Source organism: Stenella coeruleoalba, assembly GCF_951394435.1.
Source record: "Stenella coeruleoalba genome assembly, chromosome: 7".
Classification (NCBI taxonomy): Eukaryota; Metazoa; Chordata; class Mammalia; order Artiodactyla; family Delphinidae; genus Stenella; species Stenella coeruleoalba.
The window spans coordinates 14,871,316-14,893,214 of record NC_137153.1 but is presented as its reverse complement, the minus strand read 5'-3'; the positions used below and the strand labels follow the sequence as shown (position 1 = coordinate 14,893,214).

General features: G+C 40.6%; 1 protein-coding gene across 1 annotated transcript in view; it reads right to left on the bottom strand.

Moving 5' to 3' along the window:
* Positions 1-7,048: 7,048 nt before the first annotated feature.
* The window catches only part of CEP44 (centrosomal protein 44), a 59,383-nt gene continuing 44,532 nt past the window's right edge, over positions 7,049-21,899 (bottom strand). Inside the window, exon 12 of the mRNA XM_079927352.1 lies at positions 7,049-7,178. Coding sequence (XP_079783478.1) covers positions 7,131-7,178 — 48 coding nt within the window. The 3' untranslated portion in view covers positions 7,049-7,130. The remainder of the gene's footprint in view (positions 7,179-21,899) is intronic.

Below are 21,899 nucleotides of genomic sequence, written 5' to 3'. Positions count from 1 at the left end.
ATTGTCTTTTTGAGATAATATAACAGCTGCCAGTGTTGGCTCTGCTACTTAAAATGTATGATTAACAGAAGGATTCAAATGTTTAAACATTGGAGTTGGAAGTTAAAAATGTATTTAAATTAAGCAAAGACAATATCTTGGGTAGTCCTGAGTGTCCTGTAAGTGAAAAGTCATCAGTTAGCAGCATGAAATTTTAAGTGATGACATTTTCCTCTTAAGATAAGACAGTCCCTTTGATCTTTCATCTGATATGTCAGCTAGAAAGATGGGTTGGTCCCCTCCTGTTTCCTAGCTGTAAAGATGATCCCAAACTGAGAGCCCCTGACTGTCAGAATACACCTTCTCCATCTTTCTCACACCGGGAAGATAAAATTGCTGATATCTGAAAAATGAAAGTGTGTTGTGATGTATCTTGTGCAGATCTTTGTATTAGTTGAGAGAGAGGCCGTTATGCTAAGGTAACAAATATTATACATCATTTCCACCCACAACTATTGACCACAACTAGTCACAAAGTCCTGCGTAATCGCAAAGAATCTGAGAAATGTTAGCACTCTGTCTCCAGTACAATCCTTAACACACTCTTTAAGGGCAAGACACGTTCCTTAAAGAAGGATGCCGGCAATAGTGTGTGTGTGTGTGTTTGTGTGTGTGTGTGTGTGTGTGTGTGTGTGTGTATGCTCACTTGTCCCTCTTGAATCACTCTCTCGTGGTGCCACAAAAATCAGGAACAAGGTTTAATAAAAGAAGACTAGTGCCTCGATGGTACCGCTAAAGGATAAACTGAGACATGTTAACATTGCTAAGAGTTTATCTGAGCAAACATCAGTGTGAATGGGGCAGTGCCAACCCAGAAGTGGTTAGGAGTACTCCACAGAGAGGAGCTGGGACAAGGGTCTTGTGGAGAAAATGCAGAAGCAAAGTAAATAACTCATCTGACCTGCTACAGCTTCACGCTTGCATTATTTGGGAAAGTGGAGCTGGCGGGTTGCGATTGGTAGTTCTTGCCCTGCAGGCGTTCACAGGAGTTGCTGGTGGCTTAGGTCTTGGTGGCTTACAGAGGCTGCTAAGGCATTAGACACCCTCATTCTAATGGTTTCCTTGTTTAATTAATTTAATTAATTTAACAGTACGATTGGAAGGAGTCTTAAAATGTCTGGACAAATACTTTTTAAAACATTCTTTTTTTAAAAATTGAAGTATAGTTGATTTACAAAGCTGTGTTAGTTTCAGGTGTACAGCAAAATCATTCAGTTATATATATATTCAGTTAAGTATACATATACATAACTGAATATATATATATATTCTTTTTCAGATTCTTTTCCCTTATAGGTTACTACAAAATATGGAGTATAGTTCCCTGAAAAAAAATTCTTAGTTTTGAAATAAGAAAAGAAAACTAGAATGTGCTCAAAACAAATAATCACACTTTACCTTATCTTCCCTTTTATAAATACACATATTTTATATGTTTATAAAAATTAGATTCAAAGTTCTCTACCACCCAAGCACATGTGTGTAACACTGAGAATCCCTACTTGGATAATGGAAATCCTTTTCCAATAAGAATCATAATAAACGAGAATTCTGACATCAGCTTTTGTGGGTGGGAAAGCAGGTTGCATATTTTCTCCACAGTATTTAAAAAATGAATTAGAGCTTCTAGATACTCAAAAATCCCCAATAAAATTCTTTTTGTGATTCTCTTCTTGTTTTTGCTTGAATTAACCCTATGGCTTTTCCTGAATCATCCTCTTTTAGTCAGACTCACAGTGTTGATTCCCTGCAGGTACTAGGAGTTCAGAGTTAAAAATAAGATACTCTTCATTTTTGAGTATAAACCAATACCTTAAAATTTCTCAGGGGAGTTAATGAAGATTCCATGAGCAATGATAGCCCCTAAGACTTTCCCACAGCAGAGAGAGAGAGAGAGAGAGTGTGTGTGTGTATATACATGCAGAGAGCAGGGAGGATGTGATACATGAACAGTAAATTTGGTAAATGTTTTCACAGGGTTTGTAAATTTATTCCAGAGACAAAACAGAAACAGAATGACCTCTGCCCAGCCCCATTGCTCCTCACTGACTGAGTGATATAGAAAAGGTCTGGACAAGTTCTCTGTCACTAGACCCCATGTCCAGAGATTGAAGACAAGCAGTCACCGTGAAGGGCTTCCTTTAACAAACAGACGAAGGGGTGAAGATGTGCTTGGAGAGAATTCATTCCAGTTAGTGTAGAAACAGTCTGTTAAAAACAGACTGCTAGGATTCTTTTGGGTAACTTGGCCTGACTTCAAAAGAGAAGGGCCTGAATAGGTATATGAATGATATATACATAACTGAATCACTTTGCTATATACCTGAAACTAACACAACACTGTAAATCAACTATATTTCAATAAAAATAAATGTTAAAATAAATAAATAAAAATAAAATGAAAGAAGGAAAGAGAAGGGCTCTGTGATTGCAGAGAGGCAAGCTGGACCCCAGTGATCAGCTGCACCTGTCCTCACCCACCTCCAGGTTACCTCAGTGCCCCACTCTCACCCCATATAGGTAGGTTTTTCCATGTGAGACACACATGAAAGTTTCTATTTGAGTAGCTTGGAAATTGTACTTTGTTAATTAAAGGTCTTTAAGTTCATGGATTTTGTTCATTTAGAAAAAGCCTATCCAAGAAGGAACACCCAATCAAAATGATAGTTTTCCAATAACAGTAAATTAAGTGAAATTTCCCCAAATCGGCACTGTTATGGATCGAATTATGCACCACCCCCCAAATTCATAGGATGATGTCATCGCTCCCAATACCTCAGAACGTGACCTGTTTGAAAACAGAGCGGTTGTGAGTGTAATTAGTTAAAATGAGGTCATACTGGAGGGGGGTGAGCACCATATCCAATGTGCCTGGTATCCTCACAAAAGGGGGAAATTTGAACACAGACACACACAGGGAGGACAGCACGCAAAGATAAAGGCAAAGATTGTGCTGAAGCTTCTGCAAGCCAAGGAACACCAATGACAGCCGGCAAACCAGCAGAAGCTAGAAAGATTCTTCCTCTCAGTTCTCAGAAAGAACCAACTCTGCTGAAACCTTGATCTCAGACTTCCAGCCTCCAGAACTGTGAGACAGTAAATCTTGGTTATTTACGGCACCCCGTCTATGGTATTTTGTCGTGGCAGCCGTGGCAGCCGTAGCAGACTAGCGCAGGCGCTGAGAACAAGCATGCTGTGTGTCTGCTTTAATCCTGTGTTTTCCACAAAACAACCTACATCGCAGAGTACGGTAGTCGTAGACAGTAACAGCTGACCGGAAACACAAGCCACTGGGATTCCTCAGTTCTGGAAGACATCTCACTTAAATGTATCTACCGCCAACAGCATCGCATCCTAGGACCATAACAAGGATGTCGTGAAGAAACATGGATTTCTAGAATCCTGGCAGGTTAAAACAAGGTGGTTTCTTGAGATGATATTATCAAAAAGAAAATCGTTAAGGAAAGAAGATGTGGAAGAGTCTTGGGAGAAAAGAGTCTTGTCTCCATGGTTACTTCACTATGTACTGTCTCTGTTGCACAGGTTTTCCTCCATCACTGACCCCTCAGTCCAGACGAATCCCTTCCCCTACGAGCTCATCCATCAACTTTGGCTCTGCAGTCATTCATACTTTCACCAGCTTTCATACACTTCTTCCTTCTTGTAATCGCTTTGTCTTCCCCCACTACTCTCTTACACAGTTTTTAAGCAAACGCTTTTCCGAGGCTGCAGTAAGAGCTGCTATTAACTTCGGAGGAGGTCCGGTGTATGCAGAAGTGGCTGTAGGGTCAGTTTTGCAGCTCCCATTTAGCTACTGGATTTCTAGCAGGTCAAGGAAATGATGAAGGAGATTCGGGGCTTGGTTTCTGGCAGCAAACTCCACAACCATAACTCTTGCTGGATTTAGTGGAGCAGAGCAGCGTGAATTCGTTTAAGTCAGGCTGGGATCAAGTCTGAGGAAGATTAGATTAGACCAAGAAGGAAGTGGATGGTGGTGGGAATTGGGAGGAGGGGGTGAGGAATGAAGGGTATTAAAGATGTTAAATTCAACAATAATGACGATGATAACTAAAACTGATCACTCTCATGCTTAGTACATTGTCTCCATAAGAAGCTAGGACATCAATAAGTATGTAAAAAACAATGGTAATATTTAAGTGCATTTCTGCAGCCTCTAGAAAATGGTTTAAATATGGACAAGAGATTATTTTATTTTCCTGATTGTTCAATAAACACTTTGCTAAACAATTTTTTTAAGGTATTGAATTTCCCTAAAGTGATCTCTTCTAAAAACTATTCTACTCATCAGACACAATGTTTTAAAATTTCAGGCATTATCAAAAATCTTCTTCTTTTTCTTTTTCTTTTTTTTTGCATGAGATACTTTGATTACATGCTTCCCCACATTGATGCAAACGGAAGGACACCAAAGCCATGGCCTTATTTTCAAAATTTATTTTAGAAGTATTTAACGGGAGGACGATGAACTTGACAGTAAGGTTTTTATAAGCTATCAACCTCTGCTCTGTGCTATCAACCTTGAGCTCTTCCAGGCACTCCTGGTTATGTCAGAATTCTCCCACCACAGCAACTTTGTGGTCGATGTGCCATAGTCATAGGGACCTGAACTAACCAGAGATGTCTGGAAGAGGGGGTGTCTGACCAAGCTGGAAATTCCAGGAAACTTACCAAAAAAGAACACATTAAATGCTTGTTAATTCAACCAATATTTCATGGACACCAGCATTCTGGAAAATTCTTTGTTGTGCTTGAGGGTAAAAATGAGTTAGATACCATTCCAACCCTTGAAGAGCTGATACTCTGGTTACAGCCCAGAGAGGATGAGCTGCAATCCTTAGAGCACACTCTAAATCAACACCTGAAAATACTTCTGAGGGGTCACTCTTTTATACTTTTATTTCTCCTAATTGAAGAATGTTCATTAGAAATTATCTGGGGAAAAAAATAGGCTGATTTCTCTGGACATGTTATCCCTCTTTAATTTTTACTTAGCAAACCCGTAGCTCTTACTAGGTTCCAAGCCTTACTATAGTCACTTTTTGAAAATTAACCCATTACTATGATAACACTCCTGGGAGGTATTTATTATTATTTTCTCCTATTTGATAGATGAGGAAATTGGAGCCCAGAGCTAGTAAGTAGCCTGCTCAGGTTTACATAGCTAGCAAGTAGGTTACCTTTAAGTAAGATAATCAAAGATAAAAATGTTTTTAAACTATCAAAATAAAAAGGAAAAAAATCATATTCTGTATTCAGGATTTAAAGTAAATCAGAACAAGTTTCTCTAACATTTTTCAGTGCCATACTAATTAGGACAACATGTTCTGTTCTTGATATCTAAAGATGTGTATGAGAGAATAAAATGTGGAAAAATAAAATATCTTCCCCCCCAAAATCAGGTTATGTTATTGTCCTTTTCAGACTGGCTAAAGAGCAATTAATTAATCTATGTGAAGCTTTCTTGGATCTATTAAAATGTTTGGCCTATGCACCCTCTATTGGGGAAAATATTTAATCACAAGCTCTCGTGATAAACACCATTAGGTATGGTTTACTCATCTGAAAAGTGTAGATAGTACCTCTGATGAGTACCTACATCAGAGGATTATGAAAGGATTTCTCCTTTTGTGATATGATGCTATGACATCCAGGTAGGACACCTGGATACTGGAAAGGAACACTCCTCAGCCCGGCCCTTATGCTTTGCTACGAGCAAAGTATAGCTATAAAGAAAAAGGAAACCTTAACATCCACACAATCAAAAGTAAATGCCAACATGTAGATCAGCCAGTAAACCAGTGTAGGCTCAGAGACAGCTTCCCAAACTGCGTCAGCCCAGCGAAAAGGTTACTTTTCTCAGGTTAGCAAATTGGCTTCCTGATCACTCTGATCTTAAAGGTTTAAAAAAAAAACAAAAAACAAAAACTTTTTGCTTCAAAGTAATATGAGACAGAGTCCTACTTATTTTGGAAGACCTTACAGAACTCGTTATGTACTTCTGACTTCTTGGTAAAATGACTAAATCAGTACTTCTGGGATAAGAGATTGTGCTGTCAGACAGCAGAACAGTCAACCCAACAATCGCACCTCTGAAGGAAGCTCGGGTTTTTAGCTTTATTACCTCTTGGAATGGGAAGGTCATCCGCAAATCTGTCTGATGATGAGGTCCTGATAAATAAGCTTTAATTAACACGCTTCACTTTAAGAGTCCTTAATTCCAGTATCTTAGCACAGATTAGGAAAGCAAGATATAAACTGAATCGTCTGTTGAAAAATTGATGAGCCCCTTGAGCTCATTATCAAAGCAAACTTAATCTAGACCAAGATGCCTTAAGAATTGAGTCAAATGATTCAATTGATAATCATCAGATTCACAGGATTCCCCAAACTCACGGAAATATATTTTTAATTTTAATTTTATAAGACTGCTCATCAGACCTTAACACTGGTTAAATTGGATGATCTCTTTGTGTTGAGCTCCCTACCTAACTGGCTTTTCAGTCCACAGTTCCCCTTTTTGGAAACCCAGACTAGTCTTGCAGCCCTGTTTCCGGGGGGGCCTGCTGGCTCGGCCCTTTCCCCTGTCCCAAGCTCCTGCCGGTGGTGCACACAGGGCCTTCCCTTGGATACTCTGCAGTAATATTTCTTGGTCACTGCTGGTGTGTTAAGGTGCATACGTTTATTTGTTTTGTTTTATGTAGATCCTCAAATCCTAAAAAGTTAAGCATATCGCCTTCTGACAGACCTACTTATTTTATGTCTAAGAACTATGGTCCCAGACACTGTAGATATCTACAAAAATGACAAAAATCTTACTAAAAACAACCTAGAATTACAAGGCCATTATGGGAAACATTCCAATTACACAAGATCCTTTACTTAAGAAGTGTACTCAAAAGCAAGGACTCCAAAATCAAGCAAGCAGAATGGAATGCCTGTTTTAATTGGCATACAGAAGCCTCCAGAAAGGCTTCAAAATTCCAAAAGAGCTTCATTAAAAATTTTGTTGCTGGGACTTGCCTGGTGGTCCTGTGGTTAAGACTCTGCTTCCACTGCAGCGGGGTGTGGGTTCAATGTCTGGTCGGGGAACTAAGATCCCACATACCTCGTGGTGTGGCCTAAAACATAAATAAATAAAATAAAAGTTTTGTTGCTAAAGGCTAATGAAAAATGAAAGACACAAGAGGTACCTAAAATGAAAGATTAAAGACTGACATAACTCCTACTGCCCCCCTCTATCCTCCTGTGTTTAAGTACTCATTCTAGCAATTCTCTGTCTGAATTGTCTTTCCACTCTGAGGAGACTACGTGACAATAAACAGAAGTCCGTCAAGTTAGTGGTCTTACAGATGCCCCTAGATATACCCTTGAAGGAGGGCACTCCTATGGGTCTCTCCCAGGGTTGATGGGACTCTGAGGAATTTTCTGGTAAGCTGTTACATTATTCCCTTAAAGAGCCAAAGAAACTAATATTAATGAAAAATCTTGCATATCCTTGGAAAGCTGGCAGAAGCCAGGTAAGGTTAAAATTCTTGCCAAAGTCAGCTCTCTCAGATGTCTGTCTCAGTGCCCAGTCTAGTGAGAAAAATAAAGATTTCCATTGTCCCCTCCTTTCCAAGTCCAGACCCATTGTGCAACTGAGTCCCCCTAAAACCGAGCTCCTCTGCCGAGTATATGATTAACCTCTCCCTCCGTTATTCCCTTTCTTGTCCAACACTTGCTCTCCTCATGATTGATAAGTATCAAAGAAAAGGGAGGATTGAAACCAGATAGGACCCTCTGGCTCCCTCCCAGGTACAAATCCTTTCTTTGTCCCCCATTTCTTCTTTGGTCTGTTTTCCTCTCTCTGGCTAACACCCCAAACTTGGTGAACATTGCATCTAGGCTCTATAAAAAGAAAAGGACCAAAAGACAAGAATAAAACTGCCTGTGTGGTCTACAGACCCTAACATTTTGACTGGCATCCATGGCTGTCACTTTTTCAGTCCTGATTCAAACAGGAATAACCAGGAGGCATTTGTGATTCAGGACTCTCTTCCTCTGGCTGGGCCCTGCTTCCCTGACCAACACCACCTGCTCCTCCTAGATGAACACTTCTGGGGAAGTTGAAGCTCAGTTACAGAAGATGACTGAGCAAGCCACTGGGCTTAGAAAGGTGACTCCTTCAATGGAGTCCTTCTTGGACTTACTTGATTTAGATTAGTTTGGGTCTTGGAGACTATGCTTCTGACATGCACTCCAGACATTGGGAATTGCCCTACCTATAATAGTCCTAGTAGTCTCCCTGGCATGCTAAGTGCTCTCAAAAGTTTCCAGTGCATGTCCACAGCCACTAACCACCAAGCAAGTGATCTCCCTAAGACTGGAACATCAAAAAAGGAATGAAGAGAAAGACCAACTTAAAAATTGTGAAGCTGGGGACTTCCCTGATGGTCCAGTGATTAAGACTCCATGCTTCCAATGCGGGGGGCATGGGTTCAATCTCTGGTTAGGGAACAGCCCACTGCAGGGAGAAAAAAAAAAAAAAGGGAACCTGAAATCATGGCCTGTGAATATCACAGAGATTAAGCACAAAAACATCATGACCTATGACTAACACACAAGGATCAATAAAAACTGCAAGAACTTCAGAATGGTAGCTGGAAGTGGCCCTAATGCCATCCCTCAGTGAAGTTGAGAGTCTGATCAAAAGGGGGGAATTGCTAAAAAAAAAGAAAAGAAAAGAAAGAGAAGCCCAGAATGAGGTCACTTACCCCACAACAGCAAACCAAGATTTAATATCCAACTTAATTACAGTTTCAGCCACTCCCAGAAAAGTGACCTTTAACCAGTCAATCTGGAATTACCTGACCAGTACTGGTGAGGTCACCGGCAGAATAGAACCCTGCCTGTCTCCAAAGGAAGGTGACCTTGCCTGAGACAATCCACTCTTTGTTAGAAACTTCCTCTTTCTATCCCCTTCTGCCTATAAAAGCCTTCCATTTTGTACAGCTCCTCAGAACTCCCTTTTGCTTGTTAGATGGGATGCTCCCTGATCCATGAATCGTTGGATAAAGCTAATTAGATCTTCAAATGTACTCGGTTGGGTTTCGTTTTTTAACACAACAAATACCTCAAAATCAGTGCACTACAGAAAAGGCAGTAATTTACTTCCTGAGGAATACTATACTAAGTACTTCAGATACGTTTTCTTATACCACACTATCTTTATTCATTCATCTGTCAGTAGACACAGAAGTTGTTTTCACACACTGGCTATTGTGAATACTGCTGCAATGAACTTGGGAGTGCGGATATCTCTTTCAGATACTGATTTAATTTCCTTTGGATATGTACCCCAAAGAGGGATGGCTGGATCACATGTTAGTTCTATTTTTAGCTTTCTGAAGTATTTGCACACTGTTTCCCATGGTGGCTGCACCAGTTTACATTCCCACCAACAGTGCACAAGGGTTCCAAAAAGCACTAGGTCTTGAGGCAGACAAATCAGGGTTTAAAACCGTGCTCTACCTGCTCCAAGCTATGTGAACTTAAGTCATATCACCTTTCTGAATTCCCGCTTCCTTGTGCGTAAAAAGAAATTTACATCATAGGGTTGTAAAGACTTGATGATAAAAAAAGGGTTTTATAGTGCCTAGACAGCGCCAATCATGTACTAGGTATTGAAACAGTTGTAGATCTTTCTTTCTTTCTTCCTTTTTTTCCCTACCTTCCCTGATTTCCACTCAGTTGTGAATTGGGTAGCACAGATTAATCGCCTGCTCACAGAAGTAAATAGCACTTTGGTATGTATAGCCAAATGCTTCTCAAGGGTTGGGAACCATCGACCCCAGCACCTTCTAACTCTCTGGTTTAATGTTGGCATTCATAAAAATGCAGTATCTACGTCTTGCTACCCTGCCGAGGAGGCAGAGACGAGGTTGAGTGTAATGCTGCTCAAAACCCGATCTGAGCAATTAAAGAAAGTTTCCATGTAAACCACAAGTGGTAGCAGTCAGGTCACTCTGTGGGCATGCTTGGAGGAGAGCACTGTGACTTATCTCTCACTATTTTAAAGCGTAAAGTATTGAAATTTGCAGTGAGATTTGTGCCAAAAAGCCTCCTCTTTATGATGCAGTGGACAATTTCTTTCCTACAAATATTCAGGCAATTTCTCAGGACTGTGCTGCTTTGGGTATCAATGCTGAGCACATGAACCAAATGCACTCCTATAATAAAACATTAATCTATCCCCCTGGTGCTTTTCCTAAAAGTATTAAAAAACAAGTCACTCAAGAGCTGTTGCTAGGAGGTTCTAGAGACCCACTTCAAGAAACAAAATTCAACTTCCAATCAACTGGGTAAGGTCAAAGTTTTATCTCAATGTGATGACATTTAACCCTGACAAGTTGGATATATATTCATCTTCATAAAATACAACACCGAGATTCTGAGCTCCAGGGCCAAATTCTCTGAATGCCTGTCTGTCGCTATCTGTATTACATATATCCTCCAAGAGATTCACTCGGATCAAGGATAGATTTTTCAAGTGGAAACATCATCAGCAAAGAAAAAACAGAAAAATGCAGGGATTGAAAGGATTGGAGACAGTACAGTGAAGAGAATTGAAAAATACATTTTATGCAAGATTATCAAGTGCCTTAGACTGTGTCACGTTTTTGAGAAAAATAAAACTGAGGGGAGACATGATAAAAAGTATACAGCCCAGTGGATTTGTAAGAATCACTATTAATTATTGATCTCTATGCATTTGCCTCAGTAGCCCCAGAGAATTTTCTTCAGGAAACATTCTAATATCAAAATCCAAGATGTTGTTTGTTATCAAAGCTAAAGAAAAAGTAGAAAACTGATAAACGTTGAAGGGCTGATGACATTTTAAATGCTTCATTCATCTCATTATCAAACAGTTGTAGGAAACTTACTCATATTATTCAAGAATCAACTATTTTATTATTGACTTACAGAACTAAAGAGAAAATAAAAAATCTTATTCTTCTACTGAAATATAGACCTTACAGACACCCACATTCCTTGGAAGGCTTGTTTTGCTATTTATACCAAAGGTGGGTATACAGAAGTACTACTATGTTCATGAAAATCAGAATTCTTAAGGTTTGCTGATGTGGATAAAGTAAATGAGAGAATGTTAGATATTTCTCTCTACTGAGGCATTAAGAATACCTCTTTATTTTTAAACAATCTACTGTGTTGAGAATCTACCATGAATTAGCTTCATCTGATCTCACCCAGGTTCACAGACAATAGGATTTACTGATCACCTGCTCTGGGGTGGGAATACCAGCCCTTTCTTTCCTGGCGCTTTCACACTCCAACCCCACGATGGCGCTGTCTTTGTTACCATCCCAGTCTCACTGTGGATGTCTCATTATAGAAATTTCACTCCTTCATCACCTAGCATCCGTAAGGTTTAGGTGACATTGTAGCAGGCAGACTAAAAGCTGCACCATTTGTTTGTAAAAATTGTTCTGATGCCTGACTCATGTGGAAATTTGCTTTGACACTTCCGTGAATATTCTATCAAGATTTTGAATGTGTCTCTCCTACACAGAGAGCCCCAGACATAATACACATTGTTTCACTTCATCTGACATTAAGGTGACACAGGAGAATAGTAACATATGCTAATAAATACCTCAGAAATATCCTTTTTTTTTTTTTTTGCGGTACGTGGGCCTCTCACTGTTGTGGCCTCTCCCGTTGCGGAGCACAGGCTCCGGACGCGCAGGCTCAGTGGCCATGGCTCACGGGCCCAGCCGCTCCGCGGCATGTGGGATCCTCCCGGACCGGGGCACGAACCCGTGTCCCCTGCATCGGCAGGCGGACTCTCAACCACTGCGCTACCCGGGAAGCCCAGAAATATGCTTTAAAAAAAAAATTTTTTTTTACTTATTTATTTTGGCTGCGCCAGGTCTTAGTTGCAGCGCAAGAGATCATTGTTGAGGCATGCATGTGGGATCTGGTTCCCCGACCAGGGATTGAACCTGGACCCCCTGAACTGGGAGCACAGAGTCTTACCCACTGGACCACCAGGGATGTCCTCTTAGAAGTATTCTTGATGACAATATATAGTTAGAATGAGAGGCATGAATGGGTTAACCCCATCAATTAACCTCTAGGAAGAAAAGCATAGGATCTCTCTCTCTCTCTCTCTCTTTCTTTTTTTTTTAAACCTACAAAGCCTTTAATTAAAGACCAGGATGGACAGGTCAGGGGTCCCCTCTGCCCCCTCTTCCCCACGGCACTGCCCCATCCCTTGAAACCTGATATTAAGTCAGTGTTTCAATTTGTCTCTAGCAAGTAAATTTCACAGAAAATCCAGCAAATGATATAGAGATTTTCTCTCAGCTTTATCAAGACGAAAAGATATTGAGTATTTTGAAATGTGATATCAGAAAAACAGCAGAATTTTGTTCTTCTGCCTCATATGGCTTTAATCTGTAATCTAAAAAAGGAAGACTTTCCCAGTTTAGAAATGATGGGGCGGGGGGATAATTTAGGATTTTAGGATTAGCATACATGCACCACTGTATATATAAAATAGATAATCAACAAGGACCTACTGCAGAGCACAGGGAACTCTACTCAGTGTTCTGTAATAAACTAAATGGAAAAAGAATCTGAAAAAGAATATCTGAAATGTATGTATATGTACAGCGGAATCACTTTGCTGTACACCTGAAATTAACACAACATAGTAGCTAATCCACTATACTCCAATATAAAATAAAAAATTTTAATAAATTAAATTAAAAAGAAATGATGAGCAGCTGAATATTGTGTAGTTATTAGTAGGAAGAGGCAGAAATAAAAGAGTTGCTTAAAATTTCTGTAAGCCATTAAGATTTTGAACCAGGAAATCCCAATTGCCATTACAGAGCTCAATGCCAAACTTTTTTTTTCTCTAAAATTGTTCATTTTCATCCAGGCTGTTAGTCCAAGATTTATTTTACAAAGTGTACTCTGCCCATGGTCTTTCACAGTGTGTGTTATTTATTGCAGGTTTTATTTATCTTACACCAATATTGATTTTTTTTTTTAATGATTGTATTTGCAGCTTAAACCTTGCTAATCACCAATAATGTCTATCATTACAGATATTGTTTTTATTTGGGTCTGAGAGCAGAACCAAATTTGTCCCTTATTTTCTCCGCCTCCCTCCATCCCACCCCCCCAAAAAACAAAAACCAAGGGAACAAAAATACGAACCTCTACTGCCATCTAGTGGTGCCTCTGAAATTTTTCAAATAAAACATCTCTGGTGCAGCAAGCCGTGACTAGCAGTTTAAAAGGATTCTTCCCCTTAAATTGCTAGAATGTTTTAGATATTTTAATCTGAAACAACTAGAGATAAAAACTTTAAAAAGAAAACTCTGCATGTCTATTATATGTACATTATTATCAACAATATCATGTTTACCACTGCAAGAAGATAATGAATGCAGTGATGGCCCATTCCCATCTTACTATGTTGAACGTGTGGCTTCTTTAACTTTTTGTCATGGGATAGAGATTCACGTGATGTTGCAATAATAGCATATAGATTCCCATGGAAAAACTGCCAAACTCTTTTCGGAGTGGTTGTACCATTTTAGATCCCTACCATCAGTGCGTGAGAAATTCAGGTTCTCGGCATTCTGCCCAGCATTTGGTCTTAGTACTGTGTTTTATTTTACATACTGATAGGTGTATAGTGATGTCTCGTTGTGGCTTTGAGACATTTCCCTAGTAGCTAACGATGCCAAATTTCTTTTCGTGTGCTTACATGCTATGTACATCTTCTCTTTGTGAAATATCTGTTTATATCTTTTGCCCATTTTCTAACTTTTTTCTTTTTTTTTTGCTGCTGACTTGAAAGTTCTTTGTATATTCTAGATGTAATTCCTTTGTCAGATATGCAGTTTGAAAATATTACCTACCAGTGTGTAGCTTGTCTTTTCATTCTATTAACAGGGTCTTTCACGGAGCAAAATATTTTTATTTTGATGAAGTCCAGTTTCGCAAATAATTTTTATGTATCATGCTTTTGATGTTATGTCCAAGGGCCCTGCCCAGCCCTGTGTCCTGAAGATATTCCCCCCGCTTTTTTTTCTAAATGTTTTATATTCTAACATTTTATATTTAAATCTCTGATCCATTTTGAGTTTTTTTTGGTTTTTTTTTTTTTAAGCAGAGGTCTTCTTAGAAGCCCATATGATTTAAATTTATTTATTTATTTATGGCTGTGTTGGGTCTTTGTTTCTGTGCAAGGGCTTTCTCTAGTTGTGGCAAGCTGGGGCCACTCTTCATCGCGGTGCGGAGGCCTCTCACTGTCGCGGCCTCTCTTGTTGCGGAGCACAGGCTCCAGACGTGCAGGCTCAGTAGTTGTGGCTCATGGGCCCAGCTGCTCCGCGGCATGTGGGATCTTCCCAGACCAGGGCCCGAACCCGTGTCGCCTGCATTGGCAGGCAGATTCTCAACCACTGCGCCACCAGGGATGCCCTGAGTTCATTTTTGAATAAGGTGTGAAGTTTAGGTTGAGCTTCACTTTTTAGCATGTTCGATTGCTCCAGCATCATTTGCTGAGAAGAATATCCTTCCTCCATGGAATTATTTCTGCACCTTTGTCAAAAATCAGTCAGTTTGTGTATAACATAGGACTTTTATTTTGCTTTATAGTTAAATATATTACATGAGGACTCCCAAGCGCAATCTTTTGGTGAAACTAATACGACAAAAATGAAAAGAGACAATTTGATAAAAATCAAAATGAAGCTCAATAACATTAAATGACCTTGGCTAGGAATACACAGAAAATTATTCAAAATGAGGAATGGAATCTTATGTAATCTTAACCTCGCCAGCTGAATTAAAACCTAATTTTAAATGAAAAGCTGTATAACCAAACAGCAGAGAGCAGGGCTTTGCAATGGCTTCCATAGTTTAAATCCTGGAGAGGCCCTTTACCAGCCACAGGACCCCGGGGCCCCAGCAACTAAACCTTTCAATTTCTGCATTTTTCATCTTTGAAATATAAGTAATAATCCACGTCTCTCCTTGTGCTGCTGTGAGGCTGAATTAATACATGTGAAACACTTAGAATAGCATTTGACATATTAGGAATGCAATCAATGTCAGCTATCATGAATCAGATCTGACATAAAAAGTGATTATTCTAGTAATGGCATGAGTCAAATCTATCTTTTAGGATGAGCTGTATTAACCTTAATCCTAAAGCAGTTTCCCTACTCTAAGTTCATTTCTTCCTTGTAAAATGGGATGGTTGCAAGGAACAAATGAGCTAAAGTAGCAGGAGATTGTATTACCATGGTCAGTTACTGCTTTAGTAAAGACTACTCCTAAGATTTAAAATACTGGTTGTCACAATGAGGTATCACCTCACACCGGTCAGAATGGCCATCAGCAAAAAACCTGCAAACAATAGATGCTGGAGAGGGTGTGGAGAAAAGGGAACTGTCTTGCACTGTTGGTGGGAATGTAAATGGATACAGCCACTATGGAAACTAGTATGGAGGTTCCTTAAAAAACTAAAAATAGAGCTACCATACGACCCAGCAATCCCACTACTGGGCATATACCCTGAGAAAACCATAATTCAAAAAGAGTCATGTACCACAATGTTCATTGCAGCACTGTTTACACTAGCCAGGACATGGAAGCAACCTAAGTGTCTGTCCATCGACAGATGAATGGATAAAGAAGATGTGGCACATATATACAATGGAATATTACTCAGTCTTAAAAAGAAACAAAATTGAGTTATTTGTAGTGAGGCGGATGGACCTAGAGTCTGTCATACAGAGTGAAGTAAGTCAGAAAGAGAAAAACAACTACCATATGCTAACACATATATATGGAATTAAAAAAAAAAAAAGTGGTTCTGAAGAACCTAGGGGCAGGACAGGAATAAAGACGCAGGCGTAGAGAATGGACTTGAGGACACGGGGAGGGGGAAGGGTAAGTTGGGACGAAGTGAGAGAGAGGCATGGACATATATACACCACCAAATGTAAAATAGATAGCTAGTGGGAAGCAGCTGCATAGGACAGGGAGATCAGCTTGGTGCTTTGTGACAACCTAGAGGAGTGGGTTAGGGAGGGTGGGAGGGAGGGAGACGCAAGAGGGAGGGGATATGGGGATATATGTATACGTATAGTTGATTCACTTTGTTATACAGCAGAAACTAACACACCATTGTAAAGCAATTATACTCCAAAAAAGATGTTAAAAAAATAAAATAATAAAATACTGGTTATCATCATTTACTGTTATCAATAATATCAAGTGTTTCTGGAGCCCTGATGTGTATAGAAAGTACTGTGGTGGCTACTAGGGTTAAAAAGCAATAAAAGCAGTCATTATGCTAGATTGCATCTTACAGTTCACAGGCAAAAGTAGGCCATTCAAAATAGAAAAGGGAGGGAAGCTACAGCTCCCAGAGGCTTATGAGACTAACCAGGTTCATATCCATCAAGCCCAAATGTGGCTGGAGGGCTGGGGAATTTCAACTCCAGCAACTCTATTGACCTAGTTTTTAAAGACAGGACCAACTTTGTGCAAAACTCATGCAAATGAAGTTTCTCTGCTCTCCTAAGAGAGAGAAACACAGATTAAGGAAATCTCCAGCTACAGAAGCGCAGCAGAGTTTGATCAACTTAATTAGCATACGTGAGAATTAATCATCGACAAAGAAAATTCTGTATGGTGCCTTCAAGCACTGCGGATACTTATTTCTCATGAAGATAATGACCTAATACATAATAGTATTTTTTAAATATATCATTATTTTGAAAGAAAGGTAGCACAGGCTGCTTGTCTGCAAGTGCTTGGAACCTCTGGTAACATCCTAAGGTGAGTCAAATCACTCACTGCTCCCACCACCGCTGCCTCCTGACAATGCACCGATTTTCAGCAAATAGAGTGACATCTTGCTGATTCAGCCCACCTCACTGATGGCAAATACCTCCCTCATCCAGAGAAGCCAGCGGTCTCAGAGAAGCCAACGGAACTCATTGTAAGCAAAGCCATAGCCCGCTCAGGGGAGCAGTCGCTGCAACAAAAGCATAAGTGGCTTAGCAAGTTTGGATTGAAAAAAAAAAGTTGTTCGTATTCTTGCAATAAGTAAGTAGATTCAACTTGGAAATCAACGTCTCCTCTTGACCTTATAACATCACTCTCTCCATCCTAGTCTATTAACTTTTTTTTGAAAAGTCATAATAACACTGTACTTTTTCCTATGGATTAATTTGTTGTGTATTTAGTATTTTGAAGACAAGAAGTTTTAGCATTGTTATTTATTTATTTATTTTCAGGATCATGTCCACGTCTTTTCAAAAGAAAGTCCCAGTAACATAGCCAAGACTGGAATGGCTCCCTGAAGCTGAACCATTTTCAACATGGGAGCAGGAAAGAGAATTCACTCAGTGGCGCAGTGCAAACTGAACTGTCCTGAAACACTTTGGGAGTGACCTGAAATGCCCGTGCATCTGTTTCCTTTGATCAGTGACAGCCTGTCTCTCTTTTTCTTTTCCACCTAAATATAGTTTATGGACCTGAGGAAGCGTGATCATAACCAATTTGGAGGGAGAAGGGATGTAGGAATTGGATCCAAGATTGCTGTTTTTCTGTGGGATGAAGGGGTATTGTTTGTCTTTGGCATTTTGAAAATAGCTCGTAAAGCAAGAGAAGGGACCAGCTTCAACCAAGGGCGTGTGGGCGTTTTACTGCAATATCATCACAGGACTGTCCACGGGTGAAGGTTGCTCACGACAGTTAAGACTTACACTGTTGCAGCTGGCTCAGTCTGGAATTGCTCTGAATGTGAGCTTCTCCCACACCTCCAATTCTAATTACAAAGACTGTCAGATGAGGAATCAGGAGCCTGGAGCAAAATTCAGCGGGGAGATCTCAGAGAAGAAGGCAGGAAAGCAGGCTAAATAAAAGACAGAACATCACTGGATGCAGGAAGAAAAGTTTTCCCTGAATAAAATTTTTTAAAATGACAACACTTGACTTTATAGTTGAAGTGGCAAAGAACAGACCGGCGAATCATAACTTTAAAAATACCTGTGTGAGAATGCTGCAAAAATAGTTTTATAAGGCATCTCCATTTAGAGAATATTATATCATCGTGATCCCTGGTAGAGCAATTTTACTTTTCTGTTCTGAAGACCATGTAGGCGAGAATCATAGATCCACAGGGATGTATTTGACTTAGGAAAGGTCAAGCTGAGGTAGCGTAGGTGAACAAAGAAGATCTGGAATACGATTGGTTTAAGGGGAAGGTTTTCGATTAGATGTTAAAAATAACTGCCCGGTAATGGAGCCAACTTCGAACCAATGTGACTCTTTCCTGGTGTCTTTATAAATTGGTGTAAGTCATGTGCCATGTGGGAGTTCATCTGACCCTTGGTGAGCTGGGTAAACCTGGACTTGAACCCTACATTTCCACTTGTTGAAGAAGTCCAAAGTCATTCTATGACCGTTGGCGAATGTCTGGACATTTGCTCTCTCATGGCTTCCTGGGCTCTTGTCCCACACAGGCTGACTGGGTGCCCCCTCCTATTGACCTGGATATCAAACTGCTCCTGTATTGTCTGCCTCAAAATTTGAACCAAAGCATTTGTAAACATGTGATTTTACTGATGATCGGAAAGGTTGGGGGACAAAAACACATCACTTATTATATTGCCCTGTTCTCCAGGCCCATTTTTACTGCTCAGCACCAGAAGTTTCTCTCCTGGCTTTTTCTCTGCAGCACCTGCTCCTCTGTTTGGCTGGCTTGTCTCTCCTCTTCTGCCCACCTCTTTACTCCCTCTCCCCCGACCCTGTCCTTCTCGCTAGGAAACAGCACATTCTTCCCTTACCTCATGCCTAGCAACCTCCCTGGCCTCTGAGGTCACCAGCTGGAGTACTCCCAGCATTTATGAACTTGTTTTCTGAGCAGAAAGGGCTCATAGAGAAGAATTCTGGACCAAATGTTAGGATAATATTTCCTAACTGGATTATGTTACGTCTGTATTTGAAAGAAAGACATTTGGTGTGGTGATGTTGAAAATCATTAGAATGGGACGCATGACTTCTCAACAGTTTATCCCATTTAATCCTTAGCAAGTGTAGGGAAGGAAAAACTTTTCCTCTACCCTCCTGGGCTCAGTAACTGAGAACCTGTAGTGCACTTACTGGTTTAGACATATTCCACTACTAGACTGTAATCTTCTCGCACAATTGTTTTCTCAAAAAATATTTCTGGAATAATGAAGTAAGTAGCAATCTTATTTTAGTGAAATTACTAAAGAAAACGCCTCAGTTTTCCTCTATAGGCTTAATATTCAACCAAAGTCGTTGGTTGAATGAATCAGAATGAGTTGATCTTGAGTCCAAATGGAGGAGTATGTCTATCTCATACTCTTACATTCATGTTTCATTGTGTTATCAACTTACCCCCAAGGAATGTGAATCCTCATTATTTAGTAATAATTTTTCCCTAAATCCTGTCATATGCTCCCATAGCCACAAAAACGGTCTGCGTTGGTTGGGTTAGACCAATTTGTCTTCACAATAATTTCCTTGATTGATGTGCAGCTCAGAGAAGTAAAGCGAGCTTCCGAGTTCATCACTATGATTATCAAAATAATGCTCAGCTTCTCTAGAAAGAGCATCCCTGGTGCCCGCCAGAGTACCTGGGACATAGCTGATGATTACTTAAAATGCGCTGAATGAATAAATGAACAAATTAAAGCACGAGGGGTTTAACTCCTAAAAATACAAACACTTTTTCATTCATTTAAGCCAATCTGGCCTCATCCTCCCTGAAACAGTGATAAGAATTAGTCAAAGTCGATCAGAATCAACCCCAAATCTTTGACCAGCTATGAAGGAGAGGAATAGGCAGTTCTCTGAGTAACTTTTTTTCTAAAACAAAGGCCAAAACAGATGGATTATCTACCTGGGTCTTTTTTTTTTTTTTTTGGCTGCACCTCTCAGCACGTAGGATCTTAGTTCCCTGACCAGGGATGGGGCTTTCAGCCCCTGCAGTGGAAGCCCAGAGTCTTCACCACTGGCTCGCCAGGGAAGTCCCTAGCTTATCATTTTTAACTGTGGCCAGTTTCCATAATTTTGACTCCAGACATCTCATCAGTGAACACTTGCCACTAAGTCTTCCTCGTGGGGAGGTTGTTCATCAGCAGAGGACGTGTACCTCCTCCATCATGCCGCAGGGCACCGGACGACACCTGGGCCACCCCGATGCTTACAAAAAGACCACAAGGAGCTCTCTTACCCGCACCTGATTTTCTGAGCTAAACTGCGAGGGTTGCAGAGCAAGTGATGAAAACGGAGAAAGGCTGTTGATTAGAAACATTCAGCCCCACCTCACACACAGGAAGCAGAGCTCAGCCTCCTGCCAACATCATTGCCTTTTCCCCAGGGTGTGCGCTTTGTCTGGGGAACGCGCCCCTCTCAGAGCACCACTGGGAGGAAACGAGTCAGAGCAGGATTCTGGGCTGACGTTCATCACTGACTTTGATGACCTCTTTCCAAGGCTGGAAAAGACAGCCATGAACAAGGCTTCTCCGGGAAAAGAGAAGCTGCCGCCTTCTGTGCTTCCCATGCAGACCGTCTTAGCCTAATTCCTCCCTCTATTTTTTAAGGTTAGGAATGAGGCTGATTCTTCTCCTGCATCAGAATAATCATAATAGATACACCAGGGACTTCCCTGGTGGCACAGTGGTTAGGAATCCGCCTGCCAAGGCAGGGCACACGGGTTCGAGCCCTGGTCCGGAAAGATCCCACATGCCACGGAGCAACTAAGTCCATGCACCACAACTACTGAGCCCGCGTGCCACAACTACTGAAGCCTGCGCACCTAGAGCCCGTGCTCCACAACGAGAAGCCACCGCAATGAGAAGCCCGCGCGCTGCAACGAAGACCCAATACAACCAAAAATAAATAAATAAGTAAATAAATTTTAAAAATTAAAAAAAAAATAGATACACCAAGAGAATAGGCAAAATTTGGGGCAAACATTTGAATCTGCTGAGAGAAGTCACATTTATGATAACTGGTTAACAGCTATTGGCCACTGGGGGAGGCAAGGAACTCAAGTGAAGAGCTGTTGTGGGATGAGGTTCTGTCTGCCTTTGACAGACGGAAGAGGATGCTTCAGAGTCTGCCGGGAAAGAAGTACTGTGCTATCCGGCCTCAGGGGCCACCCTGGCAGGTCCAGACACATGAGCAGCTGACATTTGGTGTGGTGATCAGTACTGATCTTAATCAGTACCTCCAGCTATCTCCAAATGCATCCTCTTCCCAGCTGCTGTGGCTCCAATAGCTTCGGTTTTATGTATTTCTTTAAGAACAGATCCCCTGTTATTATCTTGAAATGGAACATCAGAAACACATCAGTTTTATGTCTCTCACTCATCTGGAGTTCAAAGTATTGCAACAGTTCTGTTTCTTTTCCGTAGGAAATCACAGCAGGTGACCCTGAGGTTTCCCAACTTGAAGTAAGTGCATTGAACAGTCAGGGGTTTCGAAGATTTAGCTCATGAGCTAAAAGTCCACACTAACCATGTATCGGGTCGGGATGACTTGCTGTTGGAAAATAAACTGCTATAATAGCTCAGAGCGAACCCTGAGTTTTGTCAAAAATCTGTCACTTTCAATGACGGTGAAGATTGCATTTAAGGAGTCACTCTGCTTCTGCCTTTGCAGATGTGTTTTCCTCCATGTCCTATAAAATGAATCTGTGGAAGTAATCAAGGAATATCCACTACCCAGTGATGAAATAAAAAGATCACTCAAGAATTATTAGCTTATTT